Raw genomic sequence first — 23347 nt, forward strand, 5'->3', positions numbered from 1 at the left:
ATATTAGTTTTAGCCGTAAAACCCAAAACTGGTCCGCTGTTAAAGGTACCAGTTTCATAACAAATAATCGTAAAACATGGCTGTAGCAGCATGCACTCGTGTAAGTTTCATTCAACATTTTAGATCGAGTCTTAACGTCTCTGTGAGGTATATGGCCATGACACCCGATAAAAAGCAACGTACAGAGTATGTAAAAAAGAAAGTGGATAGAATGATGGAAAGATTAGAAAGGGAAAGGGAGGAAGCTCAAACACTTACCCATGAAGGGTACACCGAAATGGATTCTACAGCAGAATTGTTTGACACTTTCCAGCATGAAAGGTGAGATTGGTCAACTATGCGACATTTCCCAAAAATCTGGCGTCTGAATAAGATAATCAAACTTATGTTTTAAAAGTTAGTAATTGATTTATTTTTTTCTCTCTTTCGCTAGATATGAAAGGAGGAGAATGAAAAAGAATATCTTGGACAAAAAATATAACAGAAATGCACCCGAAGCAAATGTCTTAACGTGGCATGCAAAACAACAGATCATTTACCTGTGTACTGAAGAAGGCTGGTCGACTCAGGAAATAGCGGAAAGTTTTCCAATCAATGCAGGAAACGTCATAAAACTTCTGAGACACAAAAACAGAATATTGACACCATGGGAAATTAAGGATCATGACAAGAAGGTTATGCTAAAGTGGAAAAAATTGCTAGAGGCGGGAAAGAAGCTAGGTAAAGGTCCCCTGGACCCAGAACTTAAACAGATTGTGGAGAGTGAGAGAATAAAGCTTATCCATAATGCAGCAGGTGTAACAAATTTACCAGTTCCACTGTCTAGACAAGAAGAGGAACAAGTGAACAACCATTTGGAATTTTATACGTTTCACTATGTTGACAATGAAAAGAAGAAAAGTAAACCGAACAGTCGGTATGATGGCCAATTTCTGAGACTGTATAGAATCTTCAATAAACCTCTAAGTAATGCTCCGCAAAATTCTTCAGTTGCCAGTATCACAGAGCAAACAACTCTCCCAGAGAAAGAAGCTGAAAAACTGAAACTTCTTCAAGCTTTAACTAGTAGTTATGAAAAGGAAAAGAAAAATGAACATGATGATATGGAGGAATGTGATGTTTTATCAAATAGAGAGTATTCAAATTTCGCCAACAGGGGAGGAATTGAAGACAACAGTGATCTTGATGCATTTGACAATGAATGGTTTGCACCTAAAAATACTAGTGATAAAAGTAATCACTGAGTTGCTGTGCTTTCTCTTGATTAATCTGTATCTATAAGTTAGTGCAGTTTTAAAAAACATGTACATATAACAGCAAAGTTGAAATATGAAACAGGGGTCAGGAAACAAAACAGAATTATAGTATTAAATGGATGTGTGTAAAATATTGGAAATAAAATTATTTTAAAAAGTTACATGTACCACGGGTATACTATATGAAAGTGAACTCAATCAATTATTTATTATTTAAAACTTTCCAAAACTCCAGATTTCACCAATATTACATGCATGTATACACTGATTCCAACGTTTTATTTTTCTGCAAAAAAATACTCCACACTTATTAACTAATGAAAACCTTCATTATTACTGATTTGCTTTTTCTTTCGTAATAGATCGATTATATTATATCCTGTTTGTTTTCTGCGAAAAATAGTCTACACCGATTAGCCACTACAAAAACCTTCATTATTACCGGATTTTTAAAAAAAAAATTATATCGTTCTATCTCCCATGCCTTTGTTTACAAATGTCACTTCCTCACGAGATAAAATCCCCGTAGAAGGTATCGGTGATTATCTGAAGAGGCCTACGAAAATGTACATGGGATGTATACCGTAACAAGTTTCTGTCTTTCAATATATTTTCTAAACTTTTATATATAATTGTGAATGGCACTACAGCGACAGGTAAGCAGACTACTATCACTTAATGTAAAAATAAAAGAAGTGTGAATTCATGTACATGTATACCGGTATAGTTGGTGTGCCAATCTGATTAAAACCAGATCCTGAGATCCGCTCACTTAGATCGCTACACTAGTGTAGCGATCCAAGTGAGCGGATCTCAGGATCTGGTTTTAATCAGATTGGTTGGTGTGCATAATTTACTCTATACGTTATCTAGGAATATGACTACAATATCTTCATGTATATTATTTATTACATACTATAAATACAAAGACAGTGACACTAATGACAGTGTGTAGGGGGAGGGGCTTTGTGCCGCATTGTGCGTACATGTATTACCCTGCCTCCTTGTATTGGTCGGATTTGATTTTTTAGCTGCTTTGTATATCCGGACATTTCCATACTAAGGGCACCAGTGCTCACATTTATCTCTTGGTGACGGTAACATCGTATGCCGGTGTAACGCTACAGATTGCGACACTGTGGATCCGATAGAGTCTTTGCCACGGGAATATTTCGCCCTATACACTTCCACAACAGACGGCAAGCGTCTGCACAAAACCGTGCATAGTTTTTCTAAGTCGCCTACTGGCACATGTAGGGAGTATATTAAGTTCACTGAACATTTCTTGCGTATCAAGTAACGACAGTCTGGAAAAAATTGTCGTTTTCTTTCTAACACGAGGGTATGAAAAAACCATGGATACGTTGTGTTAATTTGCATATATTTAAGAAGTAAATTTCAAAATTTTTTTTTTTTTAGATATACGATGGTATGAATTGCAACTCTTCACACCGGCATGCATGTACATCCATGATGCACGTTAGCGCTACATGAAGTGTCCGGAGTGAAGTGTTGCAATTCATACCCTCATGCATTTTCAAAACTGAAATTTATTATTATTATTTGCATTTATATTCTACTTTTATTTCTGCATAGTCGCAATCTAATTAAAATCAGATAGGTTTAATCAGTTGCTACTTTCTGTAAGCTTTAAAGATGACCACTTGTGAGATGATAACGACTTATGAAGGTGATCTACGGGGAAAATCACATATTTTGGAGACACTAATGGTTCTATAGATTTATTTTTCCACTGGGTAGAGGGGAGGGGGTATGTACATAAGATCTATACACGCTATCCACACTTTAGGTGCCTGGGCTGTAACATTCGACACATAATTCCATAACTCTCGTAAAAATCGACCCACTGTGACGGAAAACTTGATCTATAAACTTACAATATTTTAAATAGTCAACTAAATGCCTTTCAGCTTCCAAAATCAAAGTATGGTGAAGAAAGTTAGGAAACAAAAATTTAAGATGTCCATTCAACCATGAAACTAAGATTTACAATTTTTGTTTAAGTAAGGTCAACCGTAACAAAAGTGTAACATGATCTTTATTTCCTCTAGGTACATGTAACCACATGCCAAATTTTAGATTCCTAAGTTAAAGCATAGTGGAAAATAGTCTGTAAAACTATATTCGACACCAAGCTCAATAAATCTCGTAAAATCACTAAACTGTGACATAACGATTAATTGCATATTGTTTAACGTCCCTCTCGAGAATCTTTCACTCATAGATACGTCGCTATTGCCGGTGAAGGGCTGCAAAATTTATAGGTCTATGTTCGGTGCTTATGGCATTTGAGCAGAGAGGGATCTAAAAAAAAATCGTGTCATACCTGATGTAATACGGGACCGGATTTTTCGGTCTCATCCGAAGGACCGCCCCCATTTAGTCGCCTCTTACGACAAACAAGGGGTACTGAGGACCTATTCTAACCCGAATCCCCACGAGATTCACTGTGACGAAAGTCAAACTAGATCTGTAAACATAGAATAGTAAATCGCATGCTAAATTCCAGCTCAAAGCATGAAACAAGTGCATGCAGAAATCCAAGTGGGATAGACTGACTGACAGATGAAACCTGTAGTCTCCTTCGGTTTCACCGGTAGATGGATTAATAAACATGGGCTACTCCGGTCCGTACTGGAGTACACACTTAGTTAGTGGTGTAAATATTCCAATGTTCTTTCTTACCCAAGCCAATCACATTCATCGTTTGAAAACTGACACATGCGCAGTACTTATCATTACAAGACCGCCATATTGCTACCACACTTACCGTCGTAGAATTGGTTAGACTCAAATGTCACATTACGTGACATGACTTGAAACTTTCTTCGTTCGATTGCAACTCGTTTAACCCGAGTGAAATAGTTCCATGCATCCACGTTTATTCAAGGCAATATTTGTATAACCTTGGTCATAACTTTTGAATTATACAAGAGAGAAACGAAATCACGGGGTTGTGTGAAGCGATAGCTTGGGTATTTTCGACAAGCAGACTAATTTTCGGGATGACTTGAAGAATGGTAAGTTAAAAACACTGGTCAGTATAGGTTGTGGTTAGAAGGGGAAAAGGTTTAAGCTTGTACAGAAATATTTTATAATTTATCTTGACCAACAAACTTTAGAAGTATGCTATTATGGCTACTTTGTGCAATTATACATTTTGTTGTCTTTTCGTTATTTCAAAGCGAAAAGACAACAACACGATATATTTACTATTGCATCTAAACTTTTTGATTATAAATAAACTTTGCAGTGCCTAGATATTGATCATCTTATACTTAATCCACTCACATGCTCTTGTTCTTCATCTTCTTTCAACTATAGTCCATATGGACGTGCCATTACTGGTGATGGTGATATAGTTGACAATAAGGACCTCAAATTACTTATTCTAAAAGGTCTTGAATACAGAGAACCCCGGCCTTTCAATTGGCGATAGAACTTCATCTCTATTATGAATTCTGTCGAAGATTATGCCAGACGATGTGCTAAATATGAAAAAAAGAACTTGATACATTGTCAGAATGGATTAAAAGTATATTGAAAGGAATATTAAAATCACACAATAGACATTAAATAAAACAAAAGTACACACTATCTACCCTTCTGTGTTTAGTAAATCAGAAGTGATAAAAGACTTAGATAGGTTACATGAGAAAAATGTTTTGGATCCAGCTAACAAAGCTTGTAACAACATTGTCTTTGTATGTAAGGCTCATTATTACAACTATATTTTGAACGAACTTGGCATTAACTCCACGTTTGGTAATCGTACTTATACTCCAACCGCCCTTTCAAAAGATCAAATTCTTCAAAAACATGCTTCAATTTTAGGCGTATTTGGTCGGTCGAATGAATATGTTACCGTGCCTATACTGGATTCCTAAACTACATAAAAACCCTTATAAAGATACATCGCTGGATCCAGTAAGTGCTCTACCAAGCCCCCATCTTTGCTCGTCACGAAAATATTAACAGTTGTGAAGGAGAAACCTCAAACTTATTGTGCGACTACACATGCCAGAAGTGGTGTAAATCAAATGTGGATTCTAAAAAAATTCTAAAGAACTTTTAGCTAACCTCAAATCGTAAAACTTTTCTCAGATCAACAACATCAAAACCTATGAATTTTCAACACTTTACACGACCATTTCTCACGATAAATTAAAGACTAAACTTTTCGAAATCATAGACAGTTGCTTCTTCAACAAAAATGGAAAACATAAATATTCATATCTAGTGATCAGTCATCCAAAAAAAACTACTTTGTTGAACACCACTCTGATTCCACGCACAAGTACTCTGAAGTTGAAATGAAAAATATGCTAGAGTTCCTCATTGACAATATCTTCGTGGTCTTTGGTGATCAAGTCTTCCAACAGTCTGTCGGAATTCCCATGGGTACGAATTGTGCTCCTTTGTTAGCTGACCTGTTTTTATATTTATATGAAACAGAATTTATTCGGAAACTTCTACGTGAGAAGAAAAAATTTCTTCCTGTGGCCTTCAATTCGACATTTAGATATATCGACGACGTTTTATCTATTAACAATAATAACTTTCATTCATATGTCGATTCGATATATCCCTGTGAGTTCAAAATTAAAGACCCATGGAGTCGTCCACTTCTGCTTCATACTTAGATATTTTATTAAAAGTAGATATTAATGGCAAACTAAGAACTCAACTTTATGACAAACGGGACGATTTCAGCTTCTCCATCGTCAACTTCCCATATTTGTGTAGCAATATTCCATTATCACCTGTATATGGAGTTTATATCTCTCAACTGATTCGATACGCAAGGGCTTGTTCTGCGTATGGTCAGTTTTTAAATTGAAGCAAGCTACTGACAAACAAGTTGATGGTACAGGAGTTTCAACAGTCTCGTTTAAAGTCAGTATTTCGCAAATTCTATAGTCGTTATAACGATCTAGTTTGCCAATGCAACCTATCATTGGGCCAAATGCTGTCTGACGTGTTTCATACCGATTGTTAAATCGTTCGTGGTACACTGATTTTGACTACGGATAACCCTGTTTACCTGATCATGATATAAGGCTCACGGCGGGTGTGACCTGTCGACAGGGGATGCTTACTCCTCCTTGGTACCTGTTCCCAACTCTGGTGTATCCAGGGGTCCGTGTTTGCCCAACTATCTATTTTGTATTGCTTATGGGAGTTATGAGATTGTCGTGGATAATTAATTATTACAATTACAAATAAGGAATCGTCTGAATTATAGTTCTCAGATACTCGTATTCTGCTGAAGAAATCTATTCATAAACTATCATGTTTAAAGGCTATATCAGTCACGTAGAAACAGAAGATTAGTCTGTCCCGTTTTTACAATTTACTGTTTCCGTTATCAAAACATACAAATCCCATAACTTCGATTGATTGATTGTCGCCCCTTTTTTAAATTAGTAGTGAACGGTATTTGATGTTTCAAGTGCTGAATTGGTGAATACATGTTGTGAACCAACCTTTGCTCCCCTCCTACGATTTAGGATTTGAGATTTTGGCAGAAGTTTTTTCCTTGCTTGTCGTCAATTTTAATGCAAGTTTGAAGTGAACTCCAGGTGTACCCTCCCCTACTTTAAAAAACGATGCTACGTGCTTGTATGCCTCAATATCAAGAATGAATTGTTATACTTAAATTTTCCTGCAATTTGATAAACTTTTAGTACTATACTATTAAATATTTTAGGTCCAAACCCAAACTGATATTTTATTTATTACTAATGATGAATTCAAATATAAGCTTGTAAGTTTCCACTATATTGTCAATACAAAAATTTTAAATAGTTGAAATTCATGAATGTTAGCAAGCTTATACTTAAATACCAGTGATCAATTTTGTTTCCTTCTACGAGATAACATTGTATATCAAAGTAGAACTAACTCTCTCTCTCTCTCTCTCTCTCTCTCTCTCTCTCTCAATAAATCAATCAATCAATGCATGTATGTACATGGAAAGTGACGGTAAATGATTATGTGATTCCCCAAGAAACAACAAATTGAAAGTTGCACTATATTTTTGACTATGTATATCTAAGCACCGTTGCAGTAATGATATTGCATCTTTCAAAAACTTATTATTTATTGCTTATATTTATTATTTTGAAACTTTTTTAACGTGTGTATTTGTCATTCATACCGTATCTTAAATCCCCCGCCTAATTCTTTGGGTAAGTAGCAATTAACGGAACAACCATGGAAAGCAAAATGTTATCTGAGATCATAACGTAAAAGAAAAGAGTGCGCAATGCTGAAAAAAAAATATAGTACAGGTAGTCCAATTCTTGAACTGAATTTCAATTAAATACCATAAACATCAACTTATTAACAAAGTTGTACAATTTGAACTGGATTTAAAGATGCAGTTAACATATTTTCCAATCTAATTGTAAACAGCGTAGGTATAGTCACTATAGGTGCTAGTCGGTCATGTTGTCACTTCGAGAAATACAGTACAATCACTGAAATAAGAATTGTTGAAAAATGCCGCACTTGGATTAATTTCTTGTGTTTGTTTGGTGATAGTAATCACATTAGAGGTAAAATCAACTTATATGGCATCGAATGAGGTGCACTTGTGTTGTATGAGAGGAATGAACAACAAAGCGTTGTTTTCATTCTGCACACGTGCGGCCGAGCATAGAAACTGATAATTTTGTCTGTAATAATAACAGTAGGGGTCTATATATCATACCACCCCCTAATAAGGGGTAATAATAATGTTATTAGTAAGTGGTATGGTATATACCCCAACTAATATTATTACAGAATCACGGGTTCCTGTGGGTCGAGATCCTAGACGCAGACGACATGCTCGACAGTATTCATACGTCGAACAGATTCGGTCTTTGCATTTATAAGCAAATATACTTCAAAACTCTCTAATGCATTTTATCAGAAAGAGTAAATGTAAATACATGTATGTACTAGTATTCCCTTTTATATATTTTTTTGTGTGTAGTCAATTGTATGTTTTGGATTGCGCATGTAATACCAGTATTTTCACCTAGATGTATCCTTATTTAAGCAATCAATCATTATTTTTTGAAAGATGTAGTCTCAGAATTACAAAGTTGTGTGCATACATATTGAATAACGCGCGATTTACATTTTGAGAACCTTTTTTAATGTGTGTATTTTTCATATATATCTCACATCTCCCACCTAATTCTTTGGGTAAGTAGCGATTAACGGAACACCTGTGGAAAGCAAAATATGATGTCATAACGTAAAAGAAAAGAGTGCGTAATGCTGAAAAAATTTAATAGTCCAGTTCTTGAATTGATTTTCAATAAATATCATAAAAATCAACGTATTAACAAAGTTTACAATCTGAACTGGGTTTAAACCGTTCAAATATATCTAGCCTAATTGTAAACAGCGTAGGTATACTCACTATAGGTACTAGTCGGTCATGTTGTCACTTCGAGAAATTGAAAATTTATTTTTATACATTTACCATAGATTTGTAAGTACAATCCATATTTTGCAAAGAAGTACTGAACGCATAATTGCACATCGACCACACCTAAAAGTCTCATGAGAGTTTTAGGGGTGATGTTATTCACCAAGGAAATGCATGTACATATATATTGGTGATATAAAACCTCACACAAATTTCAACAACAAAAAAGATCTATAGTTTGTTTACTCAGACTGGTATCTAGAAGTATGCTTATTATGAAACGTTTCCTATTTCTAAAAAGAGAAAATAATCGGGATTTTTGAAATATATGCAAAAACATCGTTTTCAGATTTGACTTACATGCACACGCTGTACAGAAGATTGTGTATTCCTGACGTTTTGGTGCAGTGTATTTGTCATATTCATCATGAAAAGACTCGCCTAAAATGTGTGTCCATAAAAACTAAACAGTCATTCTTGTTTAACAGTCTGGGGAGATACAAACACTACGTACGTACCATGAATTTTTCCGTATCAGGTCACTAACTACATATGTAAAGTTCTGTGTAACTATAATAGTGTTTGGTTTCGGAGAAGCTTTCACTGATGCCGCAGTTATTGATATCGCCAGCTGGTACCCAGATTGATGATGTCGTGTCTGTTTTAGTTTGAGAGAATGTGTGTCAATCGGCGACAAGTACATCATGTAGGAAAATTATCGCTACAGGGAATCTAACCACGATCATCATAGAAATTCATAGATCGATTAAAGTACAGAAATGTGTGTTGAACTGAGAGGGGTATTTTGTACGTCCCAAGATGGGGACCTTCGACAAGTTTCATCCCTTGTATTAATATGATACTACTTGCAGGGTATGGTATTCGAATGATGTACGAATTAACAATACGTGTCGACATCGTTATTAAAACGACTTAAAGGGATTTTTTATAGAGAAATCATATAGAGAAATCATATTTCTAATTATTTGTTTTATTTTCCACAATTCGGAAGACAAGCTCCGTAATTATTTTTAGTATGAACTTACCCCCGACCATGTGAAATCCTTAGGTGAATTAAAAATAGACATACCCCACCTATGATTACTCAATCCAAAAGATCATTACTCCAAAATGTGTTATAGGGTGATCACCAATCTAATTAAAATTAGATCCCATGATCCGCTCACCTACTATCGCTAACCATGTGTGGTGATCATATAATTCGATCTTTATGTTACAAGTGTCTGACGTTTTTCATCATAGAATAAAAACTATCAGGAAATGTACAACTATAGGCCTCATAAGATGAGATTAATTCTTATTTGTTACTCTCAGTCTGAACACATTAAAATGTGAGCATACCTAAGCAAGGTGAAGATAACGAACAGTGATCAATCTCATAACTCCTATAAGCAATACAAAAAGATACTTGGGCAAACACGGACCCCTGGACACACCAGAGGTGGGATCAGGTGCCTAGGAGGAGTAAGCATCCCCTGTTGACTGGTCACACCCGCCGTGAGCCCTATATACATGTAAACGGAGTTATCCGCAGTCAAAATCAGTGTGCCAAGAACGGCTTAACAATCGGTATGAAACACGTCAGACAGCATTTGACCTAATGATAGGTTGTATTGACGAACTAGATCGTTATAACGACCATAGAATTTGCGAAATGCTGACTTCAATTGAGACTGTTGAAACCCCTGTATCATCAACTTGTTTGTCAGTAGCTTACCTCGATTTAAAAACTGATTATACCCAGAACAAGCTCTTGCATATCGAATAAGTTGAGAGATATATAAACACCATATGCAGGTGATAATGGAATATTGCTACATAAATATGGGAAGTTGACGATGGAGAAAATGAAATTATCCCGTTTGTCATACAGTTGAGTTGTCAGTTTGCCGTTAATGTCTACTTTCAATAAAATATCTAAGTATGAAGCAGAAATGGATGACTCTGTGGTGGTGTCGTATAATTTGTATTGTTTCTTCCTTTCGAGATCCGATTCTCCCTCTCTTCCTAATGCGCACGCACTGATTATAAAATTCAAGTTATCTCGGTTCAAAATTCCGAATTGTCATTTTCGCGGAGTTATCAATTAACCAAACAGTTTCAAATATGAAAGATACAATATGATACAATGTTTATTATATCAAAAGCAAAACGACAGCTCTCTCCCAATTACCCTGCATTATAGGACAAACAAATCAACTCCATGATAGTAATGGCAATAAAGACACTACTTTGAATAAAATATTATAGAATATCTGTTTTCAGAAAATGTGATTAGAATTATGTGTCGAGGTAATATATTATTTTGATACATTTACCATAGATTTGTAAGCACAATCCATATTTTGACAAAGTACGTCTTTCTCTTCTTACCACGCAAATAAGTACTGAACGCATAAGTGCACATCGAACACACCCAGAAGTCTCATGGGAGTTTTAGGGGTGATGTTATTCACCAAGGAAATGCATGTACATGTATCTTGGTGATATAAAACCTCACACAAATTTCAACACAAAAAAAATCGATAGCTTGTTTACTTAGACTGGTGTCTAGAAGTATGCTTATTATGAAACATTTCCTATTTTTAAGAAGAGAAAATAATCCGAATTTTTTAAATATATGCAAACACATATCGTTTTCAGATTTGACTTGCATGTGCACACTGTACCTAAGATTGTATATTCCTGACGCTTTGGTTTTGTGCAGTGTATTTGTCATATTCATCTTGAAAGGACCCGCCTAAAATGTGTGTCCATGAAAACTAAACGGTCCTTCTTGTTTAACAGTCAAGGTAGATACAAACACTAGGTACCAGAGTCTGTTTGGTTTCGGAGGAGCTTTCATTGATGCCGCAGCTATAAATATCGTCAAATTATCGACCTCTGCAGCCAGCTATCTCATCGACTCTTACTATGGACCTATGGGCAAGTCTTCACACAATTTCTACCGCCAATGCTTACGAATTTAGTTAGGTCTAATAGTTTATTTTAAAAGGAACATGATGGGATCCTAATTTACAATAATGCTCAGAATGTTGCCCGTATACATGTATTTAAGACTTAGAACTAAAACACACAAAAGCTGTATATTACACTGCTTTTAGACTACTACACGTCCAATGCATAATATCATGATTTAACTTCTCTGAAATACCTAAGTGTTAATTGTTTCACAATCTTTCCATCATTTTCAGGCATTGAATATTATATCGGCCGTGTGACAACAGGAACTTGTGATTTCTCTACTCACCCATGTTCATACGATGATGCTGACGGCGATTTCAATTCGACAAAGTTTCAACTCGCCGAAGAAGGCACGACTTTAAAGGTTATTTGCTTTTACCTTAATGATCATAATATTTATTCCGATCAACGGAATATTTCACTTAATGCGCGTTGGTTTTAAGGTTCATAATGTCCCATTAGATTTTGGGAAAATTTGAAATTCACAGAAAATAAGTGAATAGAGGAGTCGCCATGTTAAGGACATCAGTAAGTGAATTATGAGTATTTTCAAATTCTATTCAAAATTACGTGCGTCATTAGGATCACGTGATTATGTTAAGATTTTTCTTACAACGTTATTTTTTCAAGGAGAGACTTCATATACCATTTTCATATGCGTTTGCGGAGTAAATCTACTCAATTTTTAAAATAAACATATTCTTTGTTTGTTTCTGAAGACACCTCTCATTCAAAGAGCAATCGCAGTGAGTAAGAGAAATACATTGTATATCGTTCTTCGGAAGTCCATGGACTGCTCCGGCATGGATGAAAACGAACGGTAACTTGACAGGGAAGGGTTCGATAAAAGGAGAGGCTGGCAGCTCTTACCACAAAGCATGGGCTTTACACTTTGTCAAGCAAGTATATATAGAGACAATAACTATCCCTGCACCCTATAATCAAGATCATAATTTCACATACATTGACTGCAGAATACAACTTTATATATACATGCATATATATATATATATATATATATATATATATATATATTCAATAGTTTTTTCTCACCTTGAATATGTTATAGAATATCTATAGTACATGCATTCATACGAGTGACTGTTGAACTGTCGGATTGTAGTAACTGAGGACAATCTGAGTTACGTGTAAATGATTACCTGTTCATTGTCTCAGGTTGTACCTTTTGAAAGTTTAGCCTACTTATTGACTTTCATGGCTTCATTTCCTTGATGTTTTCTCACTAGATTTTTAGATGCATATAAACAACACAACATAAGTTTTTGGGGATTGACCGCCCAAAATGAACCCATAGACGGTAACCTTGACCACTTTCCATTTCAAGCTACTGGCTGGACGCCCGAACAACAGTGATATTTCATCGCTAAGGACCTCGGTCCAGCACTTCATTTTAACGGGTATGGTGACATCAAACTTATGATGCTGGACGATCAATGGTTTCTTCTCGTTTATTGGGCAGATACGGTAATAATGGATTAACTACATGTAAAACTTATACGGTACCAATTTTGATGCACCAGATGCACATTTCGACAAATAATGTCTCTTCAGTGCAAGGTGAAGATAACGAACAGTGATCAATCTCATAACTCCTACAAGCAATACAAAATAGATAGTTGGGCAAACACGGACCCCTGGACACACCAGAGGTGGGATCAGGTGCCTAGGAGGAGTAAGCATCCCCTGTTGACCGGTCATACCCGCCGTGAGCCCCATATCCTGATCAGGTAAACGGAGTTATCCGCAGTCAAATCAGTGTGCCAAGAACGGCTTAACAATCGGTATGAAACACGTCAGACAGCATTTGACCCAATGCGAGGTTGTATTGACGAACTAGATCGTTATAACGACCATAGAATTTGCAAAAAGCTGACTTCAATTGAGACTGTTGAAATCCCTGTACCATCAACTTGTTTGTCAGTAGCTTACCTCGATTTAAAAACTTACTATACCCGAAATAACAATGAAGTTATAGAGCTATTACAGCCAAAACAGCGTGCCAAAAAAAAGTGGAGTCAAATTCGTCTAAGGATAAGAGCTATGCATGAGGGAGAGTATAGTACATACTCAGTTCTAAGTTCATTTGTTATTACTCGCAATTTCTTATTTGTTAAAATACTGTCATTATTTTTCTTGCCAAGGAAGTGAATTAAAGGTTACATACACTGTATATGTACTGTACTAACGTTGATATGTTGAAGGCAAGCAATACTCATATAATGCGTGCATAATGTTTTTAAATTCCACAACTGGATATTAGATATTGGCGGATGTAGATGCCAGCAAATAAGTATCTGGTGTTGCTGTACATTGGTATATGGATGCTATATCTCCCACATCTGCGATGGATTACGTCCACAAGAAATACCCAGATCATTTCATATTTGGAACAGAAGCTTGTTACGACACAGTCATTCATCCGGTGAACCTTGGCAACTGGAAACACGCGGAGGGATATACCCATAATATCATGCAGATTGACATTGGTTTATGAAAGGGATTTGGGAAGTGTTTACGTCACATTCAAAAAAATTTCAACCATATTTATACGGAGACGTCACTTTAGTTCATTATGCTTCCATTGTTGTCATAATACTCATCAAAAGGCAACTTACATATTCATATTTTGCAATTTGTTTCTTTTTTTAAATGTATAGGTTGTTATGTGAAGTTGAAAGAGTGGGTGCTTTTATCGAGGAATAAAAGTAAACCGTAAATTAATTGGAGTTATATTATTAACAATATTTGAAATTTTATGATATTCTTAAGAATAATTGTTCGATTATACATGATTGTCTATCCTTTGAAATGTATCATTGTGATCATAACGCTTTCCTAGCCTGCTTATTATTTCATGTGTAATGTTTCCAAACTTTGGACCAGGATTCTACTTGGTGTTACGTTGATTCTACGTGGTGTTACGTTGACTTCGGACATTGCAAAAACACCATGAATACGCACTGAATTATGTTTTTCTATTGGGTTCGGGATACTTCTCAAGCAACTGTCAATTTAAACAACCTATTACTAAGACTCGTAAATTGACCAGAGCAAATAAGCGGCATGAAGTTCCTATATCGTTCTACAATTTATTATTCCTATTCTAGATAGCTATATTTCCTTTATGCATCATTTGAAATGATGGTGTGTCCAGGAGTCCGTGTTTGCCCAACTATCTATTTTGTATTGCTTATAGGAGTTATGAGATTGATTACTGTTCGTTATCTTCACATTTATAGGAGTTATGAGATTGATCACTGTTCGTTATCTTCACCTTTATAGGAGTTATGAGATTGATCACTATTCGTTATCTTCACCTTTATAGGAGTTATGAGATTGATCACTGTTCGTTATCTTCACCTTGATATGAGTTATGAGATTGATCACTGTTCGTTATCTTCACCTTTATAGGAGTTATGAGATTGATCACTATTCGTTATCTTCACCTTCACGTACAGTGATCAATCTCATAACTCCTATAAGCAATACAAAATAGAGAGCTGGTAAACACGGACCCCTGGATACACCAGAAGTGGAGTCAGGTGCCTAGGAGGAGTAAGCATCCCCTGTTGACCGGTCACACCCACCGTGAGCCCTATATCTTGATCAGGTAAACGTCATCCGTAGTCAAAATCAGTGCGCCACAAACGGTCTAACGATCGGTATGAAACACTTTAAACAGTATTTGACCCAATGATAGGTTGTTGGAACCCCTGTACCATAAACTTGTTTGTCAGTAGCCTGCTTCGATTCAAGAACTGACCATAAGCAGAACAAGCTGTTGCGTATCAAATCCGTTGAGATATATAAACACCAATATGCAGGTGATAATGGAATATTGCTACATAAATATGAGAAGTTGACGATGGAGAAGCTGAAATCATCTCGTTTGTCCTAAAGTTAAGTTGTCATTTTCCTGTCAATATACACTTTCAATAAATATTGAAAAAGAGGGCTCACGATGAGTGTTATCGGTTGACAAGTATATATTGGTAAACTGCTCTCGAGTTCCAAGAGATTTTGAGCCGAGGTAATCGAGGGACCAAATCGAGTGACGAGAGGAAAATTTAACAATGTGAAACATATACTAAGAATCGTTTGTAAAGTTCCCCTAGGCACTTGATCCCACTTCTGGTTTTTCCATGGATACGTGATGTACAATTCTTGTTTTAAGGCTATATTGAAATCTGAGATTGCAAGCAATTTGTTGACTATTTTATGACGCAGGTCTTTCAAAGCTGATATCTTATAATATAATATACTTTTCTGCCATAAGTTTTTTGACTTTATACCAATTTTTTAAAACCAATTTTACCCCCCACCCACCACTCGTTCATGAAATACTTCACAGACTCGAATTTGATTTTTTAACAATGTTGTTGGTGTTGTTTTTCAATGTCTCTTGTTTGTCTTTAAATGGCATGGTAATTGGCCAGTAATATATTCAAGTTTGTCCTCCTTACATTCCCCTATGAAAAAGATGTTCATTGTTGTATCCCTATGAATATCCCAAACTTTCTTTGGACGGTTTGGATATAGTTAGATGCTTCCTTACACGTTTTTGGCGAAGCAAAAATGTTGTTCTTCAATTTGGTTAATATTGCTGAAATATCGGTAGTGAATAAACTCCCTAATTTGATAACAGTAACTGTAACTATGGCGACTAAACCTTTGCAGAATAAAATGAAGAATGAAACTGTTTCTCCTGACTGTTAAACAGTCTAAAGGCAAAGTTCGTACACTGACATCAATTTTGTCTGCAACGAGTGTGGCATATCTTCTTATTTTCATCATTCTCTGGTTTGGTTTCCTTGTTACAAAAACTGAAATTTTTAACAAGTTCGTGGAAAAAGAAATCGTCGAAAATTGTGCATTTTGAGAAATTAGTCTGGCACAAATTGCAGAAATGATTAATCATATTAACAATTATATGGAGATCAAAGTTGAAAAGTTGACACTAAATGTTATCAACAAATACTGACTAAATTCCACTACGTTGCTGTTCTGATCTGCTCCTGAATGACACTATAATATGAATATTGCGGTTCTAATGGCTTCTATCTGTGTGATATATCATAGGTAAATGCATTTATCTCTTTTTACACATTGCAGCTGTGAGAACGACTACACATATACATGTAGATGTGAAATTTGGGAATTTTCAATTGACAAAGAAAAGTGATACATTATGAATACTAGGGATGTCTTTTTTACACACAACTTTGGAAGGTGTTTTAACCAAATTATCCATACCGTTTTTCTAGTCGGTGAACGGATGACCCTCAATATAGTTCATCCCAATGATTAATTGTGTACATGAGACAATGCACCACATGTTTTGGAAACATGATTACTTATTATGTTTACTTCTAATAGGCACCTGATCCCACCTCTGGTATGTCCAGGGGTTCTTTTTTGCCCAACTCTTTATTTTTTATTCCTTATAGGCGTTATGAGATTGATCACTGTTCACCTTTTATGATCAACAAAGATAAAGATTGGAAAAGTGGAATCATACAAATGTCCTATAAATACAACTTAATATTTAATCATCCACATTGCAGATGTACACATAAAGCTTTCATGGAACTAGCAGTGGTTCTTACCTTGTTGGCATTAGGCAATTTTGTCGGATTTTAGTCATTTATTTACTTACTGTTGACAAAGATATTTTCATTCAAATATATGTATTTTCGGTATGCTGGATAGACCGTATTAAAAAAAACTCTTGTGCAAGATATTATTATTGACATTCTATGTAATGATACTTAGATATAATATTATGTTACCCGGATGTACAATATGTACATAATGGCATGCAGATCTATATTGTATGTATATTGTGTTGACGTCCCTCTCGATAATTTTTCACCCATATTAAGCTTGACATCACAATTGCCGGTGAAGGGCTGCAAAATTTAGGCCTATGCTCAGCGCTTACGGCCTTTACACAGGGGGGCATCTTTATCGTGTCACACCTGATGTGACGCGGGACCTCGGTTTTTGCGGTCTCATCCGAAGGACCGCCCCATTAAACGACGTGTGTGACCGGTCGACAGGGGATGCTTGCTCCTCTTAGGCACCTGATCCCACCTCTGGTGTGTCCAGGGGTCCTTGTTTGCCCAACTATCTATTTTGTATTGTTTACGTCCCTCTCGATAATTTTTCACTCATATTAAGTTTTACATCACAATTGCCGGTGAAGGGCTGCAAAATTTAGGCCTATGCTCGGCGCTTACGGCCTTTACACAGGGAGGCATCTTTATTGTGTCACACCTGATGTGACGCGGGACCTCGGTTTTTGCGGTCTCATCCGAAGGACCGCCCCATTAAACGGCGTGTGTGACCGGTCGACAGGGGATGCTTACTCCTCTTAGGCACCTGATCCCACCTCTGGTGTGTCCAGGGGTCCATGTTTGCCCAACTATCTATTTTGTATTGTTTATAGGAGTTATGAGATTGATCACTGTTCGCTATCTTCACCTTGCATAGTAATATAAAATATTTATTCCTGAACATGTTGTATATGCAGTATTCTATATTTTTCAACCTCCTCTCCTGTATTATACATATATGTATTTCTACTTCTTTCTCTTTTCTATCTCTATCCCCATTTCTCTATCAACAAACTTCAACATGGTTCCAGGGGGTATCACTTTACTCTCAATAAGTTTATTTATTGATTTGTTTTCCTTTTGTTTATCTGAATGGTTTTATTTCAGTACATTGCCGAGGTTTAGGTGATATTGCGAAACGCATGGACGTATTTAACTACCTAAGAGCTTTAGAGTGTAATATTTATTGTTTGCAAGATACACACTTTTCCTATGATACTGAAGACGAGACAAGGACTTGTGGGGATACCAGTGCTATTTCAACTCATATTCTACAAACTCCAGGGGAATTGCAGTTCTTATCAATAATAATTTTGACTTTAAACCTCTGATAGAAAAGGGTGACATTGATGGAAACTATTTTATACTTAAAGCATGTATAGAAGGTCATGACGTAATAATTTGTACAATTTATGGTCCTAATAATGATACACCACTCTTTTTTGAAAATATACAAAATCACATTGATGATATGCGATGCAGTAATATTATTTGGTGTGGTGATTTTAATCTGGTTCTAAACCCAGACTCGGATTATTATAACTACAAATATATTAATAATCCAAAGGCAAGAGATAAAGTTTTAGAAATTATGGAAAGTAATTTTTACATAGACCCATTTATACAGCTACATGAAAACATTCGTAGATACTCGTGGAGAAGAAAAATTCCATTGAAACAAAGTAGGTTAAATTTCTTTTTAATATCCGAGATTCTTTTGTCTGGACTAGAAATGTGTACTATAGAACCTAGTTATAGGTCTGATCACTCAATGATATCTTTGAAGATAGCTTTTAATGACTTTAAGAAAGAAATCAAATAAATCCCCCAGGATCTGATGGTTTTTCTGCCGATTTCTTCAAAATGTTTGGAAGTATATTGGTCTTTTTGTACTTAGATCTATTAATTATGGGTACAAGAATAACAGTCTTTTTATTACACAAAGATATGGTATTATTACACTGTTACCGAAAGGTGACAATCCGATACAATATTTGAAGAATTGGAGACCAATTACTTTGTGTATAAAATTGCATCTGGTTGTATTGCGAATCAGGGATACGAAAAATAAGAGAAAAGAAAATTAGGAAATGACAAAAATTGCGCATGAAAAAAATATTCTTTGAGATACATGGAACTACAATTGACTAAGTCCAAGTTCATTTTGATTGGACAATTACCGGTGTGATACCGTCTACCTCCTCAATGATTTAGTCTGTGTTAATTAAAAGTTTTGATTTCATGCTTTGTGTGCTTGAATTGTCAAACACTTTGCAGATTTGAATTTTATAAAGATATTTAAATCCGAAATGTACTGGACTTCTTTCCGGAATATTTTTTCTTTTACAAATAGAGTATAATAGACTCGGTAGAACCGTAAAATGCCAATTTGAATTTCTCTCATATTACTGCATTGGGAGGCGTTTGTATGGTTCTATAGATGAGTTATGATAAGAGATAATCAAACAGCAAACTAGTTTAAGTTACAATCCTGTTAAAAACCTATTGGGACGCAAATGGAAAATTTATCGAAACAGTTTAAATGCAACCTTAATAGTTGTTGTAGTGTGTATCGTGCTTTACTTGTAATATTACAAATGGAGAATATACATTTTCATTCTTCCCGCTGTGTGCATGTATTTAGTACACAACTACAATACAAGAACTGCCACCCTCAGTCTTTATGACTATGAAACTGATAAACAGCATTCTCATCTTTACTTTCAGCCGTGGGAAATTATATCGGGGGCATTTATGGTCAAGATCACGAAATGCTACATCAGTATGTATAGGATTAGCATCACATAAATCTTATACTGCAGCGATTCCTCGCAAGTGTGGGAGTAGACGGTCTTGTAATGACATCTGTCGGTTTGTATCGAACATGGACGAGGTTTCGGACGCCGCTAATCCGTAAGTCATGCTGACATTATTTTATCGCATGTAAAAAAAAATATTGATCATACATCCAAAGACATTGAATATACATCACGAGAGTATCGAATATAACAACGTTTTACACGCCATGCATACCCACACGTCACCAACTATACATGGAGTGCCAAACAAAAAATAGGCAACTGATTAAACTCAAAATAGCCAGGGTTCTTGATCGTGGGCGAAGCGATTTCCTATTTCAAAGCTTTACCGCCTTCGTGTTTTAAAGTCGGATGCTTGGTGAAAGAGCAGTTGCGTCTTATTGGTTGTAATATAGCGTGGAGAATAAAACTTAGAAAGTCTTAAATAAAATATTAACTAAGCTATTATCATACTAGTCTGCATCAAGCTAAATTATTTATAGATTGTATTGTTTTATATACAAGTTTTCCAACAAAACAATATGAGACAGGTCTTCCTTTTATATGTACTAATTCATTTATCTTTCTAACAGTCAACCGCGATGCATTAACGCATTGCATGTATACGCCAATAGAGGTACTAAGAACACACCCAACATCAAATGGATAAACACCTGGAGATACGGGTCTCGCGGCTGTAAAGCAAAACATTGTGGGCCAAATTTCTGTTGTTGTTCCCAAAAAAATATTTCGTCAGATGTGTCAATAAAAATCGGAAACAATGAGATTGTTGTGTTATATCTAATAGAAAGTTGTGCAAAACTTGATAGGTAGCTAACAATTTAGTAACTGTCTAGTTTAAACGAGAAATGTGGTATGCTAGCCTCGGATTGTAGATTCTGTAACATCCCTCTCGAGAATTTGTCACTCATAAGGAAATCGACGTTAACATTGCCGGCGAAGGGCTGCGAAATTTAGACCTATGCTCGGCAATTTGGAAAAAATACCTGTGTCGTCAGCATAGAAAAATAAACGGTTATAGATAAAGTCAATCCGGTACATGTACTTGAGACATCCGAATTAATTGTAAGACCATGAACATTGTTACTAGCAAGAACCTCTTCTAAATTAATGTACAATGGATATAAAATTGGTGATACATTTTCACCTTGACGTACACTGGTGCAACAATTAAAGTACTAAAAAGCGCTAAATTGACATCATAAATTATGTCTGTAATTTATTCAGAATGTACAACAGAAGAAGAAGTTCATGCATTATTCTTTACTTTCACACAACTAAAAATACATTTCCTGTGAATAAATATCATATGGATGGGAAACAATGTCCTGAAACTCTTAACTAGATGTATGTTGAAATCTAAACTGTATATGACGTTGGTAAACACAGGCGTCATTACAATAATTTTGGTCGCGCCCGGGAACCAAAATCCTACCTCTGGGATCATGTAATTTACAATTTTAGTAAAGGCTACCTCCTCCTTCTAACATATCTATTTAGTCTGAATTTAGTATTAATGTCATTAAAGAAGATATTAATAAAATCTTTTACACATAAGCACTATGTACTGAGTTTGGTCCCACCCTGAAGTCAGAACCTCTATTCCGAAGATCATAAAATTTACACTTTGGTGAAGAACTTCCTGCTTACACGACTGTGCAATTACTTTTTCTTACAGATGCGAGATTGTAGAGAAAAAGAATTTTTTAAAAATGGGAAGTTGTGGCAGTTTTTAAATTTTTTGAAAAGAATTGTAACGGAAGTAAAGAGTGTTCAATTGTTAGCGCATGACGGACGCTGACCAAATGCAATAGAAATTATGCAATCTTCTACAAGAGTCATAAACACATGAATGATAATACATATATATATAACTTCAAAACTGACATAACAAAATACCTATTATGAAAATAATAGCATTTATTGCGAAACTGTTTTCTATTCGGTACAACCTGCATGTACCCTTGATTATTAAACCCCCATCAGGTACCCCTATACACCAGTAAATCTCTCTGTGTCTGAACCAATGAGAACTCGTCTATGTATCACGTGTTTTTCCTTTGTAAGAAATTACATTGTTTGGAATTGTACAACTCCATACTAACCCGAGAAATGTATTGGCCTACCATCTCCCCAGTCTTGAATTCCACCTATTTGGCCTTATTGTTCGCCATCTTTTTGCTTTTTTACGCTATGGAACAAGATTTCCAAGTTGATGCTTAGTAGTAGTAATTGTTATTTCTAGTCAGTAGTATTGTTATTTGTAATATTCATATTGGGGGGAATCAAGACAGATGTGTTGAAATCCTGTGTAATTAGATGTTTTAAATCTGCTGATTTTCCACTAGGTTTGTTATTTTGGGTAAATTATTTATGGGGGAACTCAGGACAGATGTGTCGATATTAGTGCAATGATATGACAATATCTTATTATTTGCTGATCCCAAATTCCCTTTTTTGTTTGTGAAGCTTTATTTTTGTCATTTGTTTCCTTTGATAAATGACATATTTCACTCTCGCACAGTGTTGCTGTGTTTTGGTCTATCTTAAGCAAAAGCAAGCTTCGGTGAACTGTTTTCTGTAAGGGTAACATTATGAGACCAAATAAAAGACTAAATATATCTACATGGATTTACTATCATACACTGTATATGAGATATGTGAATTCAAAGTTTGTTCACAAATACATTGTACTCATCAACATGTGTGTATCACAATTTCTCCCATTTTCTTAAAACAAAGCTGCAATATTTTCTCGTATAATGATTTCAGTCACATCAAACAAGGATATCTTGAACAAGTTTTGATTGCCACATTTTCAATACATCTTCTCACAAATACTTATCAAGTTTAAATATTTTTCTCAAAATATGTCTCAAGTTTCTAATCTGAATCTCATATTTACTGCAACACGTAGGTTCTGATATTTAAAGAAATCTTTGAAACAATTCAAAACTTTCCTAAAAATAATGTGCTTAACATTCATATTCTCAGTAAATCCTAAACTTGCCTATATTGTTATTTTAACAGGTTCCCATATTTCATCAATACACATAATTTGTCAAAAAGATGCCAAATATTTAATAAACATTTCTGTCAAACAATATATGCCATATTTGTCTTCAATTTTTCAATATTTTGGATTTCTTTTTTCTACTGCATATGATTATTTCTCCAACATGTCATCGGTTGATTAATTCAGTA

The 23347-nt window shown here is 35.4% G+C and overlaps 1 protein-coding gene, 1 long non-coding RNA gene and 1 pseudogene across 2 annotated transcripts; all 3 read left to right on the forward strand.

Moving 5' to 3' along the window:
• Positions 1 to 40: 40 nt before the first annotated feature.
• Positions 41 to 1417, forward strand: LOC125651206 (uncharacterized). Its single transcript, XM_048879784.2, has 2 exons — positions 41 to 321; positions 434 to 1417. The coding sequence occupies exons 1-2, from the start codon at positions 77 to 79 to the stop codon at positions 1242 to 1244; spliced, it is 1056 nt and encodes a 351-aa protein (XP_048735741.2). The 5' UTR covers positions 41 to 76; the 3' UTR covers positions 1245 to 1417.
• Positions 1418 to 1736: 319 nt separating this feature from the next.
• Positions 1737 to 14420, forward strand: LOC125651205 (lysosomal acid glucosylceramidase-like; annotated as a pseudogene).
• Positions 14421 to 19156: 4736 nt separating this feature from the next.
• On the forward strand, positions 19157 to 20874 carry LOC130054877 (uncharacterized). The gene is made up of 2 exons (XR_008803211.1): positions 19157 to 20237; positions 20716 to 20874. It is a non-coding gene; the product is annotated as an uncharacterized LOC130054877 (long non-coding RNA).
• The last annotated feature ends 2473 nt before the right edge of the window (positions 20875 to 23347 follow it).

The sequence above is a fragment of the Ostrea edulis genome, chromosome 5 (assembly GCF_947568905.1).
Source record: "Ostrea edulis chromosome 5, xbOstEdul1.1, whole genome shotgun sequence".
Taxonomy (NCBI): domain Eukaryota; kingdom Metazoa; phylum Mollusca; class Bivalvia; order Ostreida; family Ostreidae; genus Ostrea; species Ostrea edulis.

Bases quoted from the DNA above. Each gene is read 5' to 3' on its own strand.
- LOC125651206 (XM_048879784.2), top strand. From the start codon at position 77: ATGGCTGTAGCAGCATGCACTCGTGTAAGTTTCATTCAACATTTTAGA. The intron at 322-433 runs GTGAGATTGGTC...CTCTTTCGCTAG, and splicing joins GACACTTTCCAGCATGAAAG to ATATGAAAGGAGGAGAATGA.